The sequence below is a fragment of the Eublepharis macularius genome, chromosome 2 (assembly GCF_028583425.1).
Source record: "Eublepharis macularius isolate TG4126 chromosome 2, MPM_Emac_v1.0, whole genome shotgun sequence".
Classification (NCBI taxonomy): Eukaryota; Metazoa; Chordata; class Lepidosauria; order Squamata; family Eublepharidae; genus Eublepharis; species Eublepharis macularius.
This window is the reverse complement of record NC_072791.1, coordinates 218,954,708-218,978,062: the sequence shown is the minus strand read 5'-3', so window position 1 is coordinate 218,978,062 and position 23,355 is coordinate 218,954,708. Positions and strand designations below refer to the sequence as shown.

The 23,355-nt window shown below is 44.8% G+C and overlaps 1 protein-coding gene across 1 annotated transcript in view; it reads right to left on the bottom strand.

Annotated features, from left to right (window-relative positions):
• Positions 1-23,355, bottom strand: part of HECW2 (HECT, C2 and WW domain containing E3 ubiquitin protein ligase 2) — a 264,692-nt gene that overhangs the window by 194,146 nt on the left and 47,191 nt on the right. The window contains exon 2 of the mRNA XM_054972580.1: positions 514-842. Coding sequence (XP_054828555.1) covers positions 514-805 — 292 coding nt within the window. The 5' untranslated portion in view covers positions 806-842. The remainder of the gene's footprint in view (positions 1-513; positions 843-23,355) is intronic.

The following is a 23,355-nucleotide window of genomic DNA, read 5'->3' as shown; positions in this document are numbered from 1 at the left end:
GTGTGATTACTGCTCTAAAAGTTGACCATGCAGAAAAACTACACAAACTCAACAGCAGCGTCCTACGACCATCAATGAGGCAAATCGGATGTGCAGACTGGTACACCCCAACAGCAGGACCGAGGCATCGACAGGACCGGTATGCGTCCATAGTACCACACCAGCATTAGCCAGCAACTTAAGATGTAGTTGAGGTAGAGACGCCCCACAGAAGAACTGAGCATGACTGCATTTAACAGCTTTTAAGAATAGAGTTTGAGCATGAAAACTATTATCCTGTTGACATCCTGTCACGAGACACAGCCAAGCCTTTGTTAATTAGTAGCATGGGGGCGGGGCGGTTGCTTCATTGTCCTTATGCATGGCAGAGAATGATTCAAAGGGATCTTCCTCTGTATGGCCTCAAGATTCCGTCTTTCTGGAACATTTCCACGTATCGACAAAAGGGAAAACACGGGAGAAAGAGTAACCCCAACTATCAACACCAGAAAAGGAACAAAAGCGCTCACTTACCAATATGATAAAGTCCTATCCAGTCTGTGGGATCCACTTCTTCTTTAATATCCCAGAAAATGATAAGGTTCTGTGGCTGCCCAAGGGTGTATTCATACATGCTGGCTGTCAAGCTAGAACGGCTGTCAGAAGTCACTAGGTCTGTGTCACTGTTGGCACGTTGCAAGTTCATGTTCTCAGGCACGCTGCCCTGAGAGGCCAAGCTTTGGAGGTTCTCTGGGCTCAGAGTATACCGCAGCTGAGGATTGCGCCGTCGCACAAAAAGGAGATGGTCCCGAGCTGAACTGGACATCTTGGTCTCCACCCAGAAGAGATTTCACTTAAAATATCTGAAGGAAACAAAAATGCAGGCGTTAAATCAAGCGTCAAGAACAGAAATGTGCTCAGGAGAGCAAAATTATTTCCCACCAAGGACTTTGGAGGATTTAAATCTTAAGAAACAAACAGGAAGGGGCAGCGGGGACAAAATTCCAGGAGCCCTGCTCACCCTGGGGGCCCATGAACCTAGCAAATCGCACAATTTGTTTTCGTGAAGTGTTTGGGTTGAATAAGAGTGATGCGGAGCCCAGAGGGAAACCTTGTCTGGGAACCTGTTAGTAGCTCTCCAGCATCCTGGAAAGCATCCCACAAGCTTTAAAGCAAACATGACTCTCAGTTTTGGATTATCTGTCTACCTTGCCCAAACTTATCTTCACCCTGAGACCCGGAGAGAAAGGCAGGCTACAAATTATGGGGGGGGGAGGGGAAACCACCATTCAAAAGCTTCTTGTTTACTAGTCTTAAAGAACTGCTAGATGTCAGGTTCCATTTGGAGGCGTAGAGTGGTCCCCTTGAGATCTGCAAGCCCATCTCCAACCAGTTAAAACTGGATACATCCAGTTCACAGTGCTGGGGAGCTAGATGTGGTGCAAGGGGGCTTCCAAGGATTGGAATGAGGGGGTACAACTTTTTTTTAAAAAAAATGCTTTCCGGGTGAGATTCATGGTTACAGATATTGGACATCTTTGCTTAAAGCCAGTTTAGGAGAGCACCGAGACGCTACGACACACATCGTTTATTTGTTGCTTGTTTTTTCTCTGCAGAACCTGCCTTAATTTATTTAATTTATTTGATTTTTACCCGCCCTCCTCACAAGCAAGCTCAGGGCTGTTATTATACAACAGTATAACAATAAAGCAATTTAAAATACTATATATAGAAGTAAAAAGAGTCGGATTATCAAATTAAACCAATTACCCAAAATGGTTATCAATGTTCACAGTAAAATCCATCACACAGGATATTATGGGGTAGGGCAGGCAGATGATATATGATGTTAATAATGGTGTACCACAGATCACAGCAGGGGGGGGCAGCTGGACAGTTCGCCTAAGCCTCACTTGCAACCACAGCTCTGGCAGAACATCTCCATCTTACAGGCCCTGCGGAACTGTAACTAGTCCCACAGGGTCCTAGTTAGGGTTGCCAGGTCCCTCTATCCTCTCAGCGGGAGGATAGGGACCTGGAACTCACCCTTGTACATGCATATCAGCTTGCGTGCGCTCCAACAGCGGCATGATGACATCACTTCTGGAAGTGACATCACCACGCCAAGTGCATGGCACCGTCACGTCTGTAAGTGACGTCGTTGTGCCGGCCGCAGGAGCACGCCTGCACTCCGATTTGGCTGGTTTGGTGCCAAATCGGAGCGCAGGGATGCTCCCACGGCCAGCACAAGGAGTGGGAGCATGCGCACGGGGCACGCTCCGGAGGTGCGTGCCAGTGGCGGGCACGCTCCAGGAGTTTGCCCCCTCCCGCCAATCGCTCAGCAATCGGTGGATAAGGGGGCAAATCCCCGGGAGTTTGCCCGTCACCAGTGGGCAACTGGCAACTCTACTCCTAGTTCCTTCATCATCTCTTAACTTTTTCACAATCAACACTCATTTTTCTCCAACACTTAACATGTCTGTGTAGTCTTAATATATTTTTTAAAAGCAGTGTTGCTTTACCAAGTGTTGCCCCATCCAATTTTAACCAACGTGACTTCTTTTTCACCTACCGTTGTGCTCAGGTGGTGGAACTCAGGAACACACAATGACGTCACTTTGGGTCAGCCGGAACAAGGGGGGGGTTAAAAGTTTAAATCGCCCTCGGTGAGAATGGTCACATGGCCAGTGGCCCCGCCCCCTGATCTCCAGACAGAGGGGAGTTTAGATTGCCCTCCGCGCAATCTAAACTCCATGTGGAGGCCAATCTAATCTCCCCTCTGTCTGGAGATCAGGGGGCGGGGCCACCGGCCATGTGACCATTTTCGCCGAGGGCGATTTAAACTTTTAAACCATTTTCAAGAGGTGCCGAAACTCAGCTCCACCGCATTCCCCCTGAAAAAAAGCCCTGGTTGTGCTCATTAAGGAAATGTTTCCTCTATAAACTGAGAGACTGACAATTCTTTATTTCCAACATCACACATCTCTTTAGACTATGCATGAAACACCAGGCCACACAAGGTTACATGTGGCTCCTTAGCAGTGAATATTTCTTAGTGCTAAGCAGGCCATCCCAGGGTGGAAATGCAAGTTACATATCATTTTGTGATCCCCCCCTTCTTTTTCTTTTACACATTGCAGCTATGGGTGCTGCAGTTTCAAGGGGAAATACAGCATGCACAGAGGAGAGGAAGGATTATTTGTTTTTTGTCCCCAGCGACTGGTTCTCCTACTCCTAAACTGAGTTTATCCCCTTGGGGAGATTTGGGGGGTAAAGAATGAGACAAGAGGGTAAATTGCCTTCTCTTTCTCCATTGCTGGATTATCCTTTAAAACTGCAAGCTCCACAACTGAACTCTGAAAATAAAAAAAACCTTGGGGAAAATCATCACAGAATTATACTCCGCATGTAGGTCTGACTATAGCATCTGCAGCTCTATAGCCAAATACGCTCTCTGTCTCTTTCACACAGGGCTTTTTTTCAGCTGGAACGTGGTGGAACGGAGTTCCGGCACCTCTTGAAAATGGTCACATGGCTGGTGGCCCCACCCCCTGATCTCCAGACAGAGGGGCGTTTAGATTGCCCTCCGCACCGCTGGAGCAGCATGGAGGGCAATCTAAACTCCCCTCTGTCTGGAGATCAGGGGGAGGGACCAACAGCCATTTGTCTATTTTCTCCGAGGGCAACCCACTGAGTTCCACCACCTCTTTTCCGAGAAAAAAAGCCCTGCTTTCACACACACACTCACACACTCCAAACTACTGTCTGGGGACCAAAGTGCAGCCAGGAATATACAAGTCAGCCATCCCTGATCTACAAAAATCCCTTTCCACTTGGAAACCAGATTGCTTACTTCAAGCAGGAGTCAAGGTCAAGCTTCCCCTAGTAAATAGGCTTATAAATTCAGGAATGAACACAGAGCTCTCATATCTGGCAGACATAACGACTGATCTGTCAGTTTGCCCTCACAAATCATAATTCTGCTGGATCCTGATCTACAACATATGGACCACAGCAACAACCAAACTGGCATCCAGGATGCATTGCTAGAGCAATTACGACACCAATAAACAAGGAGATACCATATATAGAAGAGCTGTCAACCATCAAGTATTTTATTAGTGTCACCAGGAAGAAAAAAAAAACAAGTTCTGTCAAGGTAACTAGTAGTGTGATCTGAAAACCTACAATCTTTAGATTCTAATCTGCCCCAGCTCCACAGTGACCCACAATATTTTGACATGACACTATCTTATATATCAAGATATTAAGATGATCAGCAACACCCTCAGTCATCAGATTTCAAACTGTGGTTGTCTTGGAATTTGCAATACTGCCAAGTTCTTTTTACCTTAGCAGTTAAGATTGGGGCGAGTTCTCAGGATCTCCTAACATTTCCGGCTACTACAAATCACCAGCCGTGACTGTGACTTCAAGGTTTTGGTGTTAACATATAAAGCCCTTAGCGGAATGAGACCAGCATATCTGCGGGACCACCTCTCACCAGGGCCGTTTCAACACGGCTTGGTCCGGAAAACAGCGAAATCTCGCACAAAATCGCGTGAGAATACACTGTTGTTGCGCAAAATCGTACGAGAAGACGCTGTTATCGCGCGAGAAGATGCAATAACAGCGTCTTCTTGTGAGATTTCGCTGTTTTCCGGAACAAGGTAAGCCATGCGGAAACGGCCCATATGTTCATTCGGCCGAAAAACAGCTGCTAGCGGTCCCTGGCCCCAAGGATACTCCACCTGTCCTCGACCAGAGCTAGGGCCTTTTCGATCCTGGCACCAACCTAGTGGAACTCTCTGTCTGCTGAAGTTAGGGCCCAGCGGGATTTGCTATTCTTCTGCCAGGCCTGTAAGACAGAGGCATATGGTTGAGGTCGGGGCCTTCTGCCAGGCATATGGTTGAGGTCGGGGCTTGGGCAGGCTCCCTTGCTGGTCTCCTGCTACTGAGGGGGGACTGAATCCCCCTCACTCCAGCTTCCACTGACATACTTCATACTGGCTACGAGCTCCCACCCCACGGGATTATTTTGGCCGGGTTAAGCAATATGGGCTGCTGCCTGAGTTTTACGTCTACTGAATTTTATGTCTTTTAATGTAATTTTATTGTGATTTTATTATATGATGTTATCCAGTCTGTGCCTGCTTGTGGGGAGAGAAGACTATAAATTTAATAAATAAATACATAAAACACATTTTTAGCTGTGTGCTTCTTGGCAAAATACTTTGTGGCAGCACTATCAACTTCAAGCAGCTTTCCTGCAACGGCAGTCACCGAGAAACCCATTGCCAGGGAATAGTGGATTCTTCCTTTTTCAGCTAAAGAGATAGGCCCAGAAATAGGGTTGCCAGCCTCCAGGTGGTGGCTGGAGATCTCCCGGAATTACAACTGATCTCCAGGCCACAGAGATCAGTTAACCTGGAGAAAATGGCTGCTTTGAGGGGTGAACTATATGGAATTATGCCATGCCAAGGTCCTTTCCCTTCCCAAACCCCACTTTCTCCAGGTTTCTCCAGGTTTCACCCCCTAGATCTCCAGAAATTTCCCAACATGGAGCTGGCAACCCTGCCCAGAAATCAAGAAGGAAAATGGAAAGAGGTATATTATGCTGCACCATCTCCCACCCTTCTTCTGCTCTGGCCTCCACCACTTGGCAAGGCAGCGGGGAAATGGGCAGGAAAACTGGAATTGTGCCGATGGTGTGGCATCACTTCCAGCAAACGGCCAGAAGTGACGTCACAGTGTTGGCATAATGCTCTATGATTCACTCATCTATTTTCCCCATCCCTACCCCACCCCCACCTTACCCAATGGTTGCCTGCCAATGACTGACAACCCTAACACCAGGTCTTCCAGGAAGTTTCAGTAGATAAATAATTTCTTGTTTAATTTATGTGTCCCATATTGTTTATGACATTCTCACAAAACTGTTCTAACGGAAAGATGATTCTCAACGTATTTTTAATGCTATGCAGGGCTCATTTCGAGGGGGAACATGCAGGAACGCAGTTCCGGCAGTTCCCCAAAGAGGTCACATGTCAGGTGGCCCCACCCACCTGACTCTTGGCCATTTTGGGCCCATTTCGGCCTGAATTGGGGCCAAAATGGCCTGGATTGGGCCTCTGATGGGTGGTGGATCACTCTCCCGCGGCCTGATCCTGACCATTTTGGGCCCCTTTTCAGCCATTTTTTGCCATTTTGGGCCAAATTTCGGCCCTGAATGGCCAGGATTGGGTCCAAAACAGTCAGAATAGGTGATGTCAGGGGGCGTGGCATATGCAAATAAGTTACACTAATGACACTTCCGGTGATGGCAAGAGGTGTGGCATATGCTAATGAGTTATGCTAATGAGTTCCTCCAGCTCTTTTTCTACGAAATGACCCGATGTTATGTATAACAAAATGTGCCAAGACTAGGAAACTGATTTCGTTTTAACCTGTTACACAATGATACCTTTTAATATTTTGCAACGTAAGTAAGTTTGTTCTATTTCTGCGTATTAATGCGGGGATTTTGAATATTGGTTACTGTGGGTTTAAATGCAGGCCTCTAATGTAAGAAGAGGGGCTGGATGGGTGAGCGGGCAATAGCTATACCCTACGGGGCAGAGTGAACTGCAGTTTTGTTAGGAGTGCAGAAGGAACGTGTTCAGGCAAACTGTGGGGAAATTTGAGAAAGCCTGTGCCTGTGCAGATGATAGAATTGTTTTGTGAGGGAAGAACCATGTGGAAAATTAGACTCTGTGAATGGATCTATAAGTACACCTTTAAGGAAATATAACTATTTTTGAAAGTTTAAGATAACCTGAAGACGCAATGTAAAGGTCCCAGGCAGGTTAAACAAACAAAAACATTACATACCTTATCTAAGAATGCTGTGTGGTCGGGTTTGCTTGTTTGTTTTAAATAATCCACATACAAATTGAGAGAACAAAGTCTTAAATACAGCACCCTGATCCAAGTCCAGCCACAAGATGCTACAGTGTGCATCATGCACAGCAGTTCAAGACAAGAACTGGTTATGCACAGGTCTTTACCTAGCACTATCCATATATCCACTTATTTTAAAACACTGACATAGTATATTGATTCAGAAGAGCTCTGAAGGCTCTTCATAATAAAATAAACTAACAGAAAACAAAACAATCAAAAACAAAAAAAATCAAAAACAAATGAGAAATAACCAATTAAAAATAAACGAACCAACGTAAAGGCACATCCCAACACAGCCATGCATGCAAACTTTACAAGAGCCAGTGTGGTGCAAAGGTAGAGCCAAAACAGACGAGACGCCTGATGCGTGGAGGACACTCGTCTGTTTCCCTCAAGAGCCCACGGGAAATGTAGTGAGAAAGAACCTCTGCCAGGGAGAAGACGGAGAGCTCCCTCTTGCTCCCCTAAAAGCACTCCGCAGCCTCCTCGCCTGCGAGGAGCAGCCAAGCCCCTCCAGCATGGCCTCAGCATCTTGAGGCGGAGAAAGGGAAGTGGGGCAGCTGCAGCTCAGCTGGGCTTGGAGGCAATGTGCGCTGCTTCCAATTGCGCCCCAGTGGCAGGAGCGCCTCAACCAGGCGCACAAAGCACAAGCCCCACACTGGCTCGCTGCACTCATGCTATCCATCCTCCTGCCGATGGCAGCCTCAGAAGAGCAAGGATGGGGCGCGATCTGCTCTTCCCCTGCTCAGCGCCCGTGAATCATTCTCCAGCTCCTGCTCGACTCCCAGACCCTCAGTGCAAGGGCGCACCTCAGCTGCCACCACCTTGTCCCTCTCACCACCACTAGTGCGCTTGGCTCCCTCTGGCTGCCGAGTGCATTTAGGGGAGCAAGGGGCGCAATTGGAAGCAGCGTGCGCCACCTCCGAACCCAACTGAGTCGCAGCCTCTGCCACTTCCCTTTCTCCGCCTCGAGCCGCTACGGCCGCGCCAGAGGTTCTTTCTCACTACACTTCTCGTGGACCCTTGCAAGAAACTGATGAGTGTCCTCCACGCATCAAGCATCTCGTCTGTTTTGGCTCGTGAGTCCCTGGTTCAAATCCACACTTTGACATGGAAATTTGCCAGGTGACCTTGGAACAGTTACATGCTCCCAGCCTAACCTACTTGTGAGGATAAAATGGAGCAGAGGAGAATGATGCAAGCCACTCTGGATCCCCATTTGAGAGAAAAGTAGTATATAAATGAAGTAAGTAAATAAATAATCCCAACACAAGCATAATACAATCTTTCCAAATGGTTCCCTGTCCAAAGGGAATCTGTGCACTTTTGGTTTTAAAAAGAGGTAGCACTCTGGATATTTAACTTACACGCTATTTCTGGGTGTATTTGTTTTAAGCATATCTCAACTATTCCAAAAGAACTGAAACTCATAGAATTGTGGTTCCAGTTCCTGTGCTCAACGGAAATGCTTCCTCCAAAGGTCAGCAGGGATTTGTTTTACTGAGCAGAAAAACGAACACCCAGAAATCCAAAGTCTGTCACATCATTCTACTCATTCTCGTTAGAACTGCACGGTATTATGCAACAAAAGAATTTTCGTAGCGTAATCAAGTCCCTTTAGAAAATGTGAAAATGAGAAACTTTTAATTCAATCACAAAAGAGGGAATAATCTCAGAAAGAAAATTTGCAGAAACGACACTTATAAATCACAGTATATAAATCACAAAATCATAAGGTTGGAAGGTACCTCTAGGGTCATCTAGTCTAACCCCCTCCACAGTACAGGAAATTCACAACCACTTCCACACACACACCCAGTGACCCCTGCTCTATGCCCAGAAGCTGGCAAAACACCGCCAGGATCTCTAGCCAAACTGGCCTGGGGAAAATTGCTTCCTGAACCCAAACTGGTGATCAGCATTACCTTAGGCATGTAAGAAAGGGTCACGAGAACTAAGCACTGATGTAACCCTTCCTGCCCTCCCCCTCATGATCTGCCCAGGTTCACAGAATTAGCATTGCTGTCAATGGCCATCTAGCCTCTGCTTTAAAAACTCCAAAGAAGGAGAGCCCACCACTTCCCAAGGAAGCCTGTTCCACTGAGGGACCGCTCTAACCGTCAGGAAGTTCTTCCTAATGTTTAGCCGAAAACACTTTTGATTTAATTGAAAGCTGTTGGCTCTGGTTCAGCCTTCTGGGCAACGGAAAACAGCTCCATGCCATCCTCTATATAATAGCCCTTCAAATCAAATGTTTTAAAAAATGTGTATGTTAACAGATAGGAGTGAAACCAGGACAGGCAGATTGCTAAAGCAGAATGTGTCCAATTAAGAGGTGTCTGCGAAGATGAAAGTACCTTCTTTATCAAAGGAAAAATTCTTCAGTTTATCCAACAACGTCTTTTTAAAAAGTGGCTCAGCAGAGCATCTAGTCATCATATTTATTGTTGAACTACCAGGGAGAGGTTAAGTTTTACACACAAACACAGTTTTTCTGTAGTCGCTTACTTCTGTCTCTTCTCTCATCCTCTCATTTGATTTCCAAGAGACCTGCTGCTAGCACTTTGCTTTTCTGAGCCCTGACTGTAAACTTCTGTGAATTCTGTCTTAAAAGTTTACAGAAAAGAGTAATGAACACAGCATTAAAAGACCATTCCCTATCTAATGGACAATGAGTAAGCACAGGTGGAAAAATTACAACTTTCGACAGGGCTGTTGACCATCCTAAGTTTGCCCATCACTTTTTTTTAGAGAAGCCCTTCCTTTCAGGAGCTGTACCTGGCCTCTGTAAGATCAGGGGCCTCCTTGGAAGCGCCACATTCTCTAGAACAGTCAGAGGAAACGGTCTAAGGCAATCTTGCTCCTGTGAGCTTTTAGGTAACCTTCACCATTATTGTGCCCTACAGTTGCTGAATCTTATTGCTGTGATTTATATTATTTTGGACCCTGTTTTGTACATAACAGAGGGGGGGGAGGTTATTCTTTAAATCGAAGTTGAGGGAAGATGGCTGCCAGCTCGTAACTTCCAGGTTGATCGTTTGTCTCTCTCCTCTGCAGGTAACTTTAGGACTGGGTGTATGTAGCAAAGGGGGCTAGCAGAAGGGTACGAACCCAAGGGTTCTAGGCATTCAACTTTTAGCCTGACAGGCTGCCATTCCTCTGGTTGGGGCAAGGGACTCCCTGCCTACAGCCGCTGCCTCCCATGATTGCCTGACATCTTCCAAAATGGAAGAGGGCTGAACCAAATTTGCATGAAAAATCAATTCACCTTTGCATCTGACGAAGAGAACTGTGATTCTCGAAAGCTTATGCTACAATAAAGTTGGTTAGTCTTAAAGGTGCTATTGGACTCTTTTTGATTTTGCTACTACAGACTAACACGGCTAACTCCTCTGCAATTCACCTTTGTAAGGGATAAAAAAGCAACACTTGTGAAACAGGCATTTCCAGGCTCTTGCATGAACCCTGGGGGATGTATTTGGATGGAAGACCACCAAGAAGTACAGGGCCGTTATACAGAGGAAGGAATGGCAAGCCACCGCTGAATGTCCTGAAAATCTTATGAGTCACCATAAGTCAGCTGTGACTTAACAGGACAAAAAAAAGGGGAAGATACAGTGATAGAATTTAGAATGTAGAGACACACCCTTATATTTAACAGAGAACTGGCAGTCTAAGCACAGAACAAGTTCTAGAACAAGACTGTAGAACAAGAAGTTTTAGTGGCTGTTCATAAAGTCAGGGCTTTTTTTCAGCTCGAACGCGGTGGAACGGAGTTCCGGAACCTCTTGAAAATGGTCACATGGCTGGTGGCCCCGCCCCCTGATCTCCAGACAGAGGGGAGTTGAGATTGCTCCCCTCTGTCTGGAGATCAGGGGGCGGGGCTACCAGCCATGTGACCATTTTCTCCGAGGGCAACCCATTGAGTTCCACCACCTCTTTTCCCAGAAAAAAAGCCCTGCATAAAGTTGTTCTAAGCTAAAGTTGTTCATAAAAGTTGTTCTAAGATGTTAGGGACGAGCAGTCATTGCTGAACCAATCATAACACTCTTGAGATCATCACCAAATTGTGTATTTGGTGCAAACATCCTTAGCCAGGTTGCTTTGAAATTAAAATGGGAAATAACATCTTCAATCAATCTAGGAATTGTTTGTGTTATGAGGTTAACTTAGTGAATTATTAACAATCATTATTAAGCTGACGCGTCCTATTCTGACTCAAATTTCTTTTCATTTTAACTGTTATTTTAAGATTTATTCATAAGATTGCTTTGACATGATTATTTCATTGTAACCAATCATTCACACTTTCAAACACTAAAACAGTATTCAAAAAGTAAAAAGCATTAGAAACTTTTATTGATCTGATTTATGACTCCGAAGAAACAAATTGGTATTATGAGTAGACGACACATTCAGAACTTGCAAGCAATGGACTCAGTGAAACACTGAAGGGTATTCATACCTTGTGAGATTGATGGTGTGATGTAAATAATTACTATTATTATTTACTCCTATTTTATGTAAAGTGCAGCTTATATATAGAAGCCTTCTCAAAGCCATCCAATGAGTTCATGAATAAGGATTTGAACTCAATGATTTATTTGGTAATAGATCAAGTTGGGTAGACATGTTATTCTATCTGTAGCGGTAGAAAACAGCAAGAGTCCAGTGTCACCTACAAGACTAACAAAATCTGCAGTAGGGTATGAGCATACCTTACCACAAATTTTGTTAGTCTTTTAGGTGCTACTGGACTCTTGCTCTTTTCAACATTTGGTAATGAATGTCCTCATATAAAATGGAATGCCCTTATAGAATGCCCTTAATTTTATCTCAGATTAAAGGAACTTGAAAAGCTGGGCAGGATCTGAAAAATTTCAATGTTCTTGGTTTTATGATTTGACATAATAAAATGCTTTTCAGTTCTCACGTTGCTATGGATGCAACAGGAACAGTGGTGAGGAACAGTATGTCCAATGAAGGTTTACATTTGCAACAGAGATGGTTTTAAACACAAACCAATTTAAGCACTGCATGAGAAAAAAACATCACACAAACTGCTGATACAAACTGTACTTAAAATCTAAGGTGATCATCTGACTCAACCAGTAGATTTAACCAGCTGCTGGGAGCAGGAAATTTTTTATTTATTTAGAATATTTCTATGCTTCGTCTCCAGAATTGTGCTCAAGGCAGCTCACAATTAAAAACCATAATATGGGGGGGGGGGGGTGAGGAGGCAAACCATTAGACAGAAGCAGCATAAAAAGATCCATAAAACTGAAGCAGACCATCAAAACACTGATAAAATAAAACTCCTACTTAAAAGCCGCAATAAAAAGATGTGTTTTGGCCTGGTGGCTAAAATGGCAGAAAAGTAGGTGCCAGGTGAGCCTCAAGGGGGGGGCATTCCAAAGGTGAGGTGCCACCACAGAAAATGCCCTGTTTCTGGTCACTCACCTGTGAAAGCAGGGGCACAGACAGCAGGGGTTGAGAGGCAGATTTTAACTAGCCAGTTGGATAGTATGGGAGCGGACAGTCCAGGTAACCCAGACCTGAGCCCCTTAGGGCCTTAAACATTAAAAGTAGCAGTTTAAATTGTACCTGGAAACAGATGGGCAACCTGTGCAGATCTTTCATCAGAAGGGTGATAGGATCCCTGTAACCAGGATAGGAGAACTCTGTAAGCCACCTTAGGCCCCCGCTGGGGAGAAAGGTGGGGTACAAATAGGGTTGCCAGCCTCCAGGTAGTGGCTGGAGATCTCCTGGAATTACAACTGGTCTCCAGGCCACAGAGATCAGTTCCCTGGAGAAAATGGCTACTTTTGGGGGGTGGGCTCTATGGAATTATGCCATGGTAAGGTCCTTTCCCTCCCCCAAACCCGACTTTCTCCAGGTTTCTCCCCCCAGATCACGAATTTCCCAACTTGGAGCTGGCAACCCTAGGTATAAATGAAATAAATATTTACTTTGAAGCAAGTTCTCCATATAACTTTCTTCTGAGAAACTGTTTAAGACCACAACTTTCAAAGGAAAATTTAATTTTTGGTTTTGATCAGTTCATGGCATTTATACCCCCAAAAAAGGAGGGGTGGGGAGGAAGCTACAACCTCATGTCAGATGCATTAGCTAGACTGTGAAAAGGAAACGGGTTTATATGTGATTAACTACCCTCCCCTATTAAGGCAGGCACAGGGCATGATGTTCACATTGCGCAGAACAGATTCAACGTTTCCTGTTTCTCCGTGCCTTTCAACGTGCTACTATTAAGCCAAGTACACATTACAGTTGTCTTCATTTTAATTTGATCTGCAAGCTAAACATGGCTTTTTGAGGACCAATTTTAACATAATTCTATGGCTGGGACTGCTAGCTTACTGTGCATGGAAACCTAAGTGCCAGGCTAAATAATTAGATAACATGAACCATGTTCAGTAATTAAATTTTACATGCTTGGGCAGCAAAATTGGTTGAATCAAGTTTTCAGAAATCACAGGCACCGTTTTTAACAGAGAAACATAGTGCAGTAATTAGGTTCCAAACACATTATGTAATATTTGAAAATTGAGTATACAAGACTGTCACCTGTAAACTGCAAGTATCCTCTTTAAAGTACATTTATTAGAAGTGAATCTTGGGTTTCCCAGCAAAATCTAATACAGACTGTTAATAAGATTTACTGGCTATCTTCTAAGCTGTCTGGCAAACCCAAAAGATCACAAGGGTGACTGCAATTTCATTCATAACACTGTAATACGAAGCCAGTTAAAAACTGGATTGTGGGAAATTATCACAGCATGCTAGAGATGTACACCATGACGGTCTAATTTGATTTCTGGACCTTTTTTCCACTGAATTCTCCCTCTGCATTCCTGAGCAAGTTGGTGAATTTCTCCATACCTCATTTTGTCAACAACACAATTAAAAGAAATTGAAGGAAACCTTTCTGATTATTCATCTTAACTAACAGATCACAATGTGACTACTGATGGCTTACAGATTGTTCTGCATGTGGAAAAGCTCCACAGGTACGCGGGAGGACTTTAACTTTGGTACACCGGCTGCGTCGCTGGAACAGTACCTCTGACAAAACGCATTTATCGAGATTCAGGCCCTTTTCATACAGCCAGGGCTTTTTTTCAGCTAGAACACGGTGGAACGGAGTTCGGGAACCTCTTGAAAATGGTCACATGGCTGGTGGCCCCGCCCCCCAATCTCCAGACAGAGGGGAGTTAAGATTGCCCTCCGCACCACCAAGCAGTGCAGAGGGCACTCTCAACTCCCCTCTGTCTGGAGATCAGGGGGCGGGGCCACTAGCCATGTGACCATTTTCTCCGAGGGCAACCCACTGAGTTCCACCACCTCTTTTACCAGAAAAAAAGCCCTGCATACAGCCTCTGTAAAATGTTTTGGTTGCTAGTGGATTTTTGAGCCATTTCAGATACAGTTCAGATTTATTTTTTTTTACCTTTTCAGAAAAAGTTCATTGTGTCCCATTTGCAATGTGAGGTTGAGCCACTTTTTTAAAAAACTGTTTTTCCCGTTCTTACTTTTTCGACGAGCTTCCCATTTGCTGCAGAGTACTATTTGAAATGTCCATAGCACTTCCCACAGGGCGGTCTTTTTTGTTTTCCTGCTCAATTCCAGTGTATTCTTTTTTTGAACATATATAAATAGCCTTGTGATGATAGGTGTGGGTTCTTTGAATTCCTGGGCTTTCATTTTTTTAAAAAAAGTAAATCTCTAGCCCCTTCCATTGCAGAGATCTGCCTTTAACTTTATATCTCTGCAACGGAAGGGACAATAGGTATAACACTGCAGTAAAGAGTCCAGTAGCACCTTTAAGACTAACCAACTTTATTGTAGCATAGGCTTTCAAGAACCACAGTTCTCTTCGTCAGATGCAAGGTATAACACTACAGGTATAACACAATAGTGCGCTATCACAATATTTTGGTCATTTTTTTAATGCAACAACTCTGGTGGCTTAGGGAAGGGAAGGGGAGTCACTTCTCATGCCAGAAAAAACAGTGCTGTTTGAAATAGCTACAGATATTCACATAGGATTCATAAACAGATTTAAATGTTGCTTAAACTGCGGCTCCCACATTGCTTTCCTGCAGAGCAAGGGCAGCAATGGATAACACGCGGGTTGAAACGGAAATGTGAAAGGAGTTTTAGAAGAGACAGCATAGACCAGTGGTTCCCAAAGTGGGCAATACCGCCCCCTGGGGGGCACTGGAATGATCCAGGTGGGCAGTAGGAGCCTTGGGTGCAATTGGGGGGCATTGAATAAAAATAAGGGGGCGGTGGAAGCATAAAGAAAGAAGAGTCCAGGACCTATCGAAAGCAGCCTTTCTCTGCCTTCTCCTTGTCTTCTCTGAGATCGGGGAGGGAGGGGGAGAGGGTGAGGGAGGCGGGTCCCTCCAGCCAGGGATCAAACAAAAGTCGACTGACCTTGCATTAGAAGAGAAGCTGCTTTCCCAATTTTAAGGAATGCCCCACTCCTGTTTGACTACCGGGGAATATTTCGATTTTGAGCTTCCAAGTGTCTTATTTACAACATTTTTCTTTACTATGTGCAAATTTGTCACTTTTGTCCACTTCTTGAAGGTAGATTGCCAGGGGGGCGCAGAGTAATTTTTTTCCAGAAAAGGGGGCGGTAGGCCAAATAAGTTTGGGAACCTCTGGTATAGACAGTGGACATTTCAGTGGAAAAGGATGCCTAGCAGATCATCTGAGCTGCCCTGGGAAAGCCTGCTCACCCTCACATCTCCAGTTTCTCAGATCACCAGCATGCAAGCGATCACCTGACACGCAAGATTATTGAAAAGATTTAAAAAAAGGATTATGAACTATTTTGCAGGCTAAAAGTGCTCTATAAATTAGCATGCTTCACTTTGCTTTTAAGGACAAGCGTCACATCAAAGCCAAAAACCTTACTGGTGTGGAGATCAAAGAATCCGCCCTCAAGCTCTAAAGCAGCCCTGTTTTCTTTATCCACACGAGGGCCAGTGAATCATTCTTGTTTATGCAGAGATCTCCCTTCAGATCCCAAGACTGTCAGTTGCCAACACCACCATCTCTTCCCACAGATACTGCTATAAACTGATCCAGAGGAGTTAGCCGTGTTAGTCTGTAGTAGCAAAATCAAAAAGAGTCCAGTAGCACCTTTAAGACTAACCAACTTTACTGTAGCATAAGCTTTCGAGAATCACAGTTCTCTTTGTCAGATGCGTCTTCGATTTTGCTATAAATAGAAGGCTGAAAGGGTGGCTAAAGAAACAGGCCCAGCCAGCAGTCACTGAAGAGGGAATGCTGTGTGAGCCTGAGAGCCAAGCTACAAGTGATGCCTGACACAGGTTGGACACTTCAAGTTTTGATGGGAAATGTAGGCATCCTGGTCTTGCAGCTGTAATGGAGAGCCAAGCTGTAAAACCAGGACGCCTACATTTCTCATCAAAACTTGAAGGAAGCTGACAAGTGTCCAACCTGTGTAAGGCATCACTTGTAGCTTGGCTCTGACTCTGAAGTTAAGCCCTGGCCTTTCTGAAGAGAGGGGTACGTGAGCACCTTATTGTGCACCTGCCGATGATATAGGCAGTTACTACTGAAGAACAGGTAACAGGTAAAAGTCATATAACAGTTTGGGACAAGGGAAAGAAGGTCACAGGCTCCAATTTCTTGTCCGATTTCCGTGCAATGTAAAATGGTAAGACAACAGTCATGAGATAAGTTAGGCTGAGACAGAGTGACAAGTGGGAGCCAGCCACGGAATATTCACAGATGAATGCATCAGGAATTTAAACCCGGATGTCCAAAGTCCTAGACAGACACTCTCGTTGCCAAGGACCACTCGCATACCTGCAGTGCAAAGCACTGGAAAAGCATCCACTGGACAGTTTCTATAAAGGGGAAGATTTCTGCCTACAGAGCCCTACTTTCTCATCTCTCCTCCCCCCAAAGCCCCCCCAGTGCTGTTTCTGGGGCAATTTGGGCTACAGCAGGAGGAGGAAAGGAAAGACGTTGCAATCTGCAGACAGAAATCCTTATGCTGGTGAAAACATTCTGGTGAATCCAAGCCACAATTTGCCATGACATCTAAACTAACAAGCTTTATTTCGTGTTTTCCTTCTATGTCAACATGGCAGACAGCAGACTGAAGCTCATCTGACCGGGTTTAGAGAGGAAGTGCCAAGTTTGATGGTTTTTGTTAATGCACTGTAATGAACTCAACTGAAGCATAGGGTGGGGGGGAGGTGAAAAGTGGTCATTCCCTTAGCACAGGATTGCCAACTCTGTTTTTCTGTTTATTTTCTGTTCGCATGCCTGCTGAGAGAGAAGTCAGGGGAGAGAAAGAACAGGGTTTGCGCATCAATGATCAAAGATGGAGTCACTCGTGCACGTAGCTTAGATTCTAAACCTTTCTGCTGCTGCACTGCATCCTCTCTGTAGATATGGCACTTCACTGCACAGCATGTTTCCCCTGCGCTAGGTGCTGAATTATTCAGAAGGGCAATTTTATAAAGGTAGCAGGACTGCAGTGTTCAAGACTCTGAAATTTTTCAGGCAGGTTTATTGCATCGTTCATAACAAAAAAAAACACCCTGCAGAAAGAGAAAAAAGTTATGGTCACAGGCCATGTTCTGTGATTTTACCGTCTAATTTCCATGTATGCAGTTGTTGGTACGACATTGGCCATTTCCACATGTTCTTATACAGATGACTAGAGATGGGCACGATCCGCATTATGAACATAAAAAACCCACGAAAATGGCAATCACGCGATCGTGACGCGGCGGATCGTGATCGCCCACAGCCAACGATCCAGGGGTCGGGAGAGGCCTGGATCGTGGCGTTCGGGCTCGGTTCAGGGATCCAGACACTCAGGCGCCAGATATCTATTCCCCTGGCAAAGGAGCCAGGGGAATGCCTGAGCTCTGTTTGCCCTCCTTCTGTCGCCCTGGAAACCCCAATGGAAGCCCAGCTTTCCTTGATCAGCAGGGCTTCCTTCCAACCACGGAGCAGCAAAGCAATCACAAGTTGGGAGAAGACACCCAGGGGAGGGAGGGGGAAGGGGGTGTTCTGTAGCCATGGGCACTCCAATCTCATCCCTGCAAACCCTGATAGGCGGCTCTGACGGCCAAACACAGACCTCCTGTGTTGCTGAATGGGACCCATGCTTATAAATAGCCATGGGCTGGGAACAGCAGCGCACCCCGCTGCATTTTCCACGATCCACGATCCGGGTTCGGTTCGGGGACAGGAGATGGTCGTTGCTGTTCACGAATTCGGGATCGTGGTCCGCACTGAACCACGATCCGCTGGTTCGATAAATTTTTTTGGTTCGTGCACATGTCTAGAGATGACTCACTCCTGGAACGCTGTTGGCTTTTCCCCAGGATTCCAGATAACTTCATTTGCAAAAAAAATAGTTGCAGGTTGTTTGGCTTCTGGTTTTGGGTGCCTTTCTGGGACCATGGGATGTGGTCCCAGAAAGCTTCAGATAAACTGAAGCTTAATCCTGACAAGACAGAAGTGCTACTGGTGAGCGGAAGTTCTGATCCAGAATTTCAGGTGTCACTTGTTCTGGATGGGATTGCACTCCCCTTGAAAGAACAGGTCCGTAGTCTGGGGGTGCTCTTGGGGGTCCCAGCAGTCCACGTGCCGTTTTCCAGCTATGGGGTGTACTCTGCAATCTTCTATGCTGGTGGCAGAGAAAAACCTCCAACAGGAACAACGATAGCATGGTATGTCCTGGGCTGAGTTCCTGTCTCTTTCACTCACTCACTCCCAAGCTCCTGCTGCCTCAGTCGGGGGCGGGGTGTGTGTGTGTGGAAGGATGAAAAAGATAATGGCCCCAACTTTTTGGGACACCACCTCAAAATTTTAAACTGGTAACAACCCCAAAAAAAGAAAAATCAGAATGATGAAAACAGTATCCTGCCAGAAATCCAGATCCAAAACAACTACAAATTTTTTTTAAGTGCACATCCCTACACAGACTAAGAAATTTATCTCAAGATCAATCAAGCATGTGATGGGGGGGGGGAGGGAAATCAGTTGTTTGTGACTAATAGGTGGGGAAGGCAATATGACTGGTTTGTCTGCCTGCAAGGGTTCACATCAGCAAAGCTGCTGCCACCATAGCCATAGGACAAATAGGGAAAGAAAAACATGGGCCTCTCACTTAGGTTAGCCCCAAGGAAGAAACAGAATCACCAACGACAGGAGGAACCCCGGAGAAAAGGAAGGAAATGCCCACGCTTTCTGTGTGGGTTTGCATTTGGCTAGGATATCTCCTCCAACAACTTGAGGGCTAGTTTAAGCTCTGGAACAGCCAGTAACTTAAAATATACTATAAAATTAAACAGATTTTATGGTACACAGGCAGCACAGAGCTGTCTGCTATTTGAAGTGGAGAAGGGTTTCACTACATACATTTGCACATATATATTTATTTATTTATTTTAACCCCACTTTTCTGCTCTCCGGGGCCACCAAGGCAGCCAACAAATTAAAACATACTAATTAAAATATCTTCTTAAAAGCCAATAAAACCAACTCGTAAATACATCATTAAAACTATTTAAACCAGAACTTAAAGTACATACAAAAGATAAAAACAACAGTTAAAACATTGGAAAGGAAAGGATCACTGAGGGAATGCCAAGTGAAACAAAAAAGTCTTCACTCGCTGTCAGAAGATGGCAACAGAAAGGGACAAGGGAATTTCCCTGGAGTTCCAGAGCTTTGGTGCCACCACTGAGAAGGCCCTCTCCCCAGTTGCCACTCCCTAATCTTGGAATGAGTAGTCAGGCTTTGAACACATGAAGCTGCCTGAAATCAAGTCAGACCATTTATCTATCAATGTCAATACTGTCTTCTCTGATTGGTAGTGGCTCTTTCACAGTATCTACTGCCTGATCCTTTTAAGGAGAAACCTTCTGTATGCAAAGTTGATTCTCTATCACTGTACCCCCCCCACCCCCCCACCCCCCCACCCCCACACCTGTTTATGAACACCAGAATATTCAAACCGCAGCCTTAGACCACTTGCTCAATTTAATCAGACCAAAAGGAAAAAGCAAGGCCAGATGACCTGAGAATACCAAACTAGTCCAAGGTAATTAAATGGTAATGCGAAACAGAAAATTCTGGCACAGAAACAGTTCTATACAATTCACTCAAAACATTTATTTTCATAGACAGATGTTCCTGGATGTCTGATTTAGCACAGGTGTTGAACACAGATATCCTGAACTCAGGAACAGCTGTGTTTTTAAATGCATTAAATATTAAGCAGAAGAGAAATGAAAACAGATTTTCCACAACTAATGGAAACAGCCTTGGCTGTGATCTTGTGTAGAATCTAACAGCACAAATATTATAGAAATATGTAGGGATCCAAATTTTGCATTTTGAAAACTAGCTATAAATATATTTTACAATCTGCATTAACAGACTTTGAAATATGCAACTTGTTAGGAGATATAATGGAAGCTATCAATCCTATATCAATATTTTCGCAAGTTCCGTACTTCCACATCAATACATTGTTGGTTTTTGAAAGACCTGGGCCGATTCCAGACGACTAACCTGAAGGCGCTGCATGCCGCCATGTTCCGGATCGCAACGGGGAAACCGCGAAATATCGCGTTTTCTTGTGCGAGTTTGGCGCAACGTCGCACCAAACTCGCACGAGAAAACGCGATATTTCGCATTTTCCCCGTCGCGATCCGGAACATGGCAGCATGCAGCGCCTTCAGGTTAGTCGTCTGGAATCGGCCCTTGACTAAGCATACATCATATTGTTTATATTTACAAACTGTTCGCTTAGTTCTGTCAGTCTTTATTAACCTCAGTTACCCTCATAGTTCAAGGACATTTCAAAATATTTTTTCATGCCATGACTTCTACAGCTGTCACTGTAAAGGGTTACTACTCATCAACAATCTTGTTATTTAGATCCCCCAAATCTGCGTGAATCACTGAAACACACACAATAAATAACTTCTAGATTAATCTCAGAGGGGATTTTAGGATTTACAGATGTTATGCTAGGTCATCAGCAGGAACAAATGATAGGCAAGGAAGACATAAAACACTCCCTTTCATACAGCAAGTTCTTCATTGCTTCAGACTAGCTCTTACTAATACAGTAAAAACCTATCACTGGGCTTTTCCGTTTCGGATGGCAGGGCTCATTTCGAGGGGGAACGCACAGCAATGCAGTTCTGGCAGTTCTCCAAAGAGGTCACGTCAGGTGGCCCCGCCCACCTGACTCTCGGCCATTTTTGGCCCATTTCGGCCTGGATTGGAGCTGAAACAGCCTGGATCAGGCCTCTGACGGGTGGTGGATCACTCTCCTGCTCATCAGTGGCCCAATCCTGACCGTTTTGGGTCCCTTTTCAGCCATTTTCAGCCCCTTTTTGCCATTTTGGGCCCAATTTAGGCCCTGAATGGCCAGGATTTGGTCCACAACAGCCAGAATAGGTGATGTCAGGGGGTGTGGCATATGCAAATCAGTTATACTTATGACACACTTCTGGCAATGGCAAGAGGAATGGCATATGCTAATGAGTTATGCTAATGAGTTCCTCCCGCTCTTTTTCTACGAAATGACCCGTCGGATGGTAAATGGCAACTGGCATAATTGAAATTCACCTGCAGGTGAATTCTAGCTTGGCAGGAAGGCTAGACTAAACATAATTTCATAACATTCACTTTTTAATATACATACACAGTCTTTTTCACAGAGAAAAAAATCAGTTATGTGAGACCCTATTTGCAGTTGATTATTTATTTGTTGGATCCTGGTGAGGAGAGATTACCGTATTAGCATCCTGCCCTTCTCCTCTAAGGAACTCAGGGCACCATACATAGTGTTACCATTTTACCTTCAAAAAACACCCTGCAGGGCAAGTTAAACTGCAAGGTGATGGTTTGTCCAGGGCCATGCAGGTTGGAAATTAAGTGTGCACAGGCCACATATGCTTTGTAACACCAATGAAGGGGAGGGGTTTTTTAACAATAGCCAGTTTGGTGTAGTGGTTAAGAGCATGGGACTCTAATCTGGAGAACCGGGTTTGATTCCTCACTCCTCCACTTGAAGCCAGCTGAGTGACCTTGGGTCAGTCACAGCTTCTCGGAGCTCTCTCAGCCCCACCCACCTCGCAGGGTGTTTTGTTGTGGGGATAATAACAGGATACTTCGTAAACTGCTCTGAGTGGGCATAAAGTTGTCCTGAAGAGCGGTATATAAATTGAATGTTGTTGTTGCTGTTGCTGCTACTGCTAATAGAGCACGCACAGCAAGAATTGAAGCTCTTTCCTTCTATCCATCTGTTCCGCCTTGCCAATATCGCCATCTATTTCATCCATATCAACTGGGAAATACATATTTAGGGAACAAGCGTTCAGCCACGTAAAGTACAGTCCCAGCTTGTGCTTCAGATCTAAGTGGAATTCATACTCAGGTCTCTTGAGTCAAAAGCCTTTATGTACTACATGGTTATTTTGTCGCATTATAATTTAACACTGAGCAGTTAACCAGCAAGACCTTAGGACTGGCATAACCTATTGCAGTGATATTCAGTGGCTAGGGAACCATCCGTGGCTCTTCTGAGCACCACTCCCCCTTTTAGCACCCATCCTGCATTTCAGGAATGTGGGCTTTTGGTTGGCCATTGGTTCCCACCTTGAATCAGCTGCTGCCAGAGGAAAGGAAAAGCTGCAAGGCTCCCTAAAGAGTAAACCTCATGCTAGGGATAGAAGTAAATCTGGTTTCTTTTGGATGATGGTGATTGCCAATGTGGTTTTTCATGACCCACAGAGTGTGTGTGTGTGTGTTCTGTGTCACCACGTCGCCTCCAACCTATGGCGACTCTATGAATGAAAGACCTCCAAAACGTCCTATCATTAACAGACTTGCTTAGATCCTGCAAACAGGAGGATGTGGCTTCTTTTATTGAGTCAAGCCATCGTATTTTGGGTCTTCTTCTTTTCCTATTGCCTTTTCCTAGCATTATTGGCTTTTCTAGTGATTCTTGTCTTCTCATGATATGACCAAAGTACAATAGCCTCAGTTTTGTCATCTTAGCTTCAAGGGAGAATTCAGGCTTGATTTGATCTAGAACCCACTTATTTGTCTTTTTGCAAAACTCTCCTCCAACACCACATTTCAAATGAATCAATTTTCTTCCTTTCAGAGTGAATAACACTGACCTATAGCATGCTGACTTTAGGGATCCTCTTGATAAGAATCATATATTTAGGAATTTGGAGTTGGGAGTCACTGAGTCTGCATGTTTTGACAACGTTATCTCAGGTGAACAGGTGTTCTATGGGTCACACAGAGGCTACCTCAAAAGATGGTTGGTACATATTTTAAGCTCCACAGAAAAAAAAACATTGTGGGATCTAAATAATT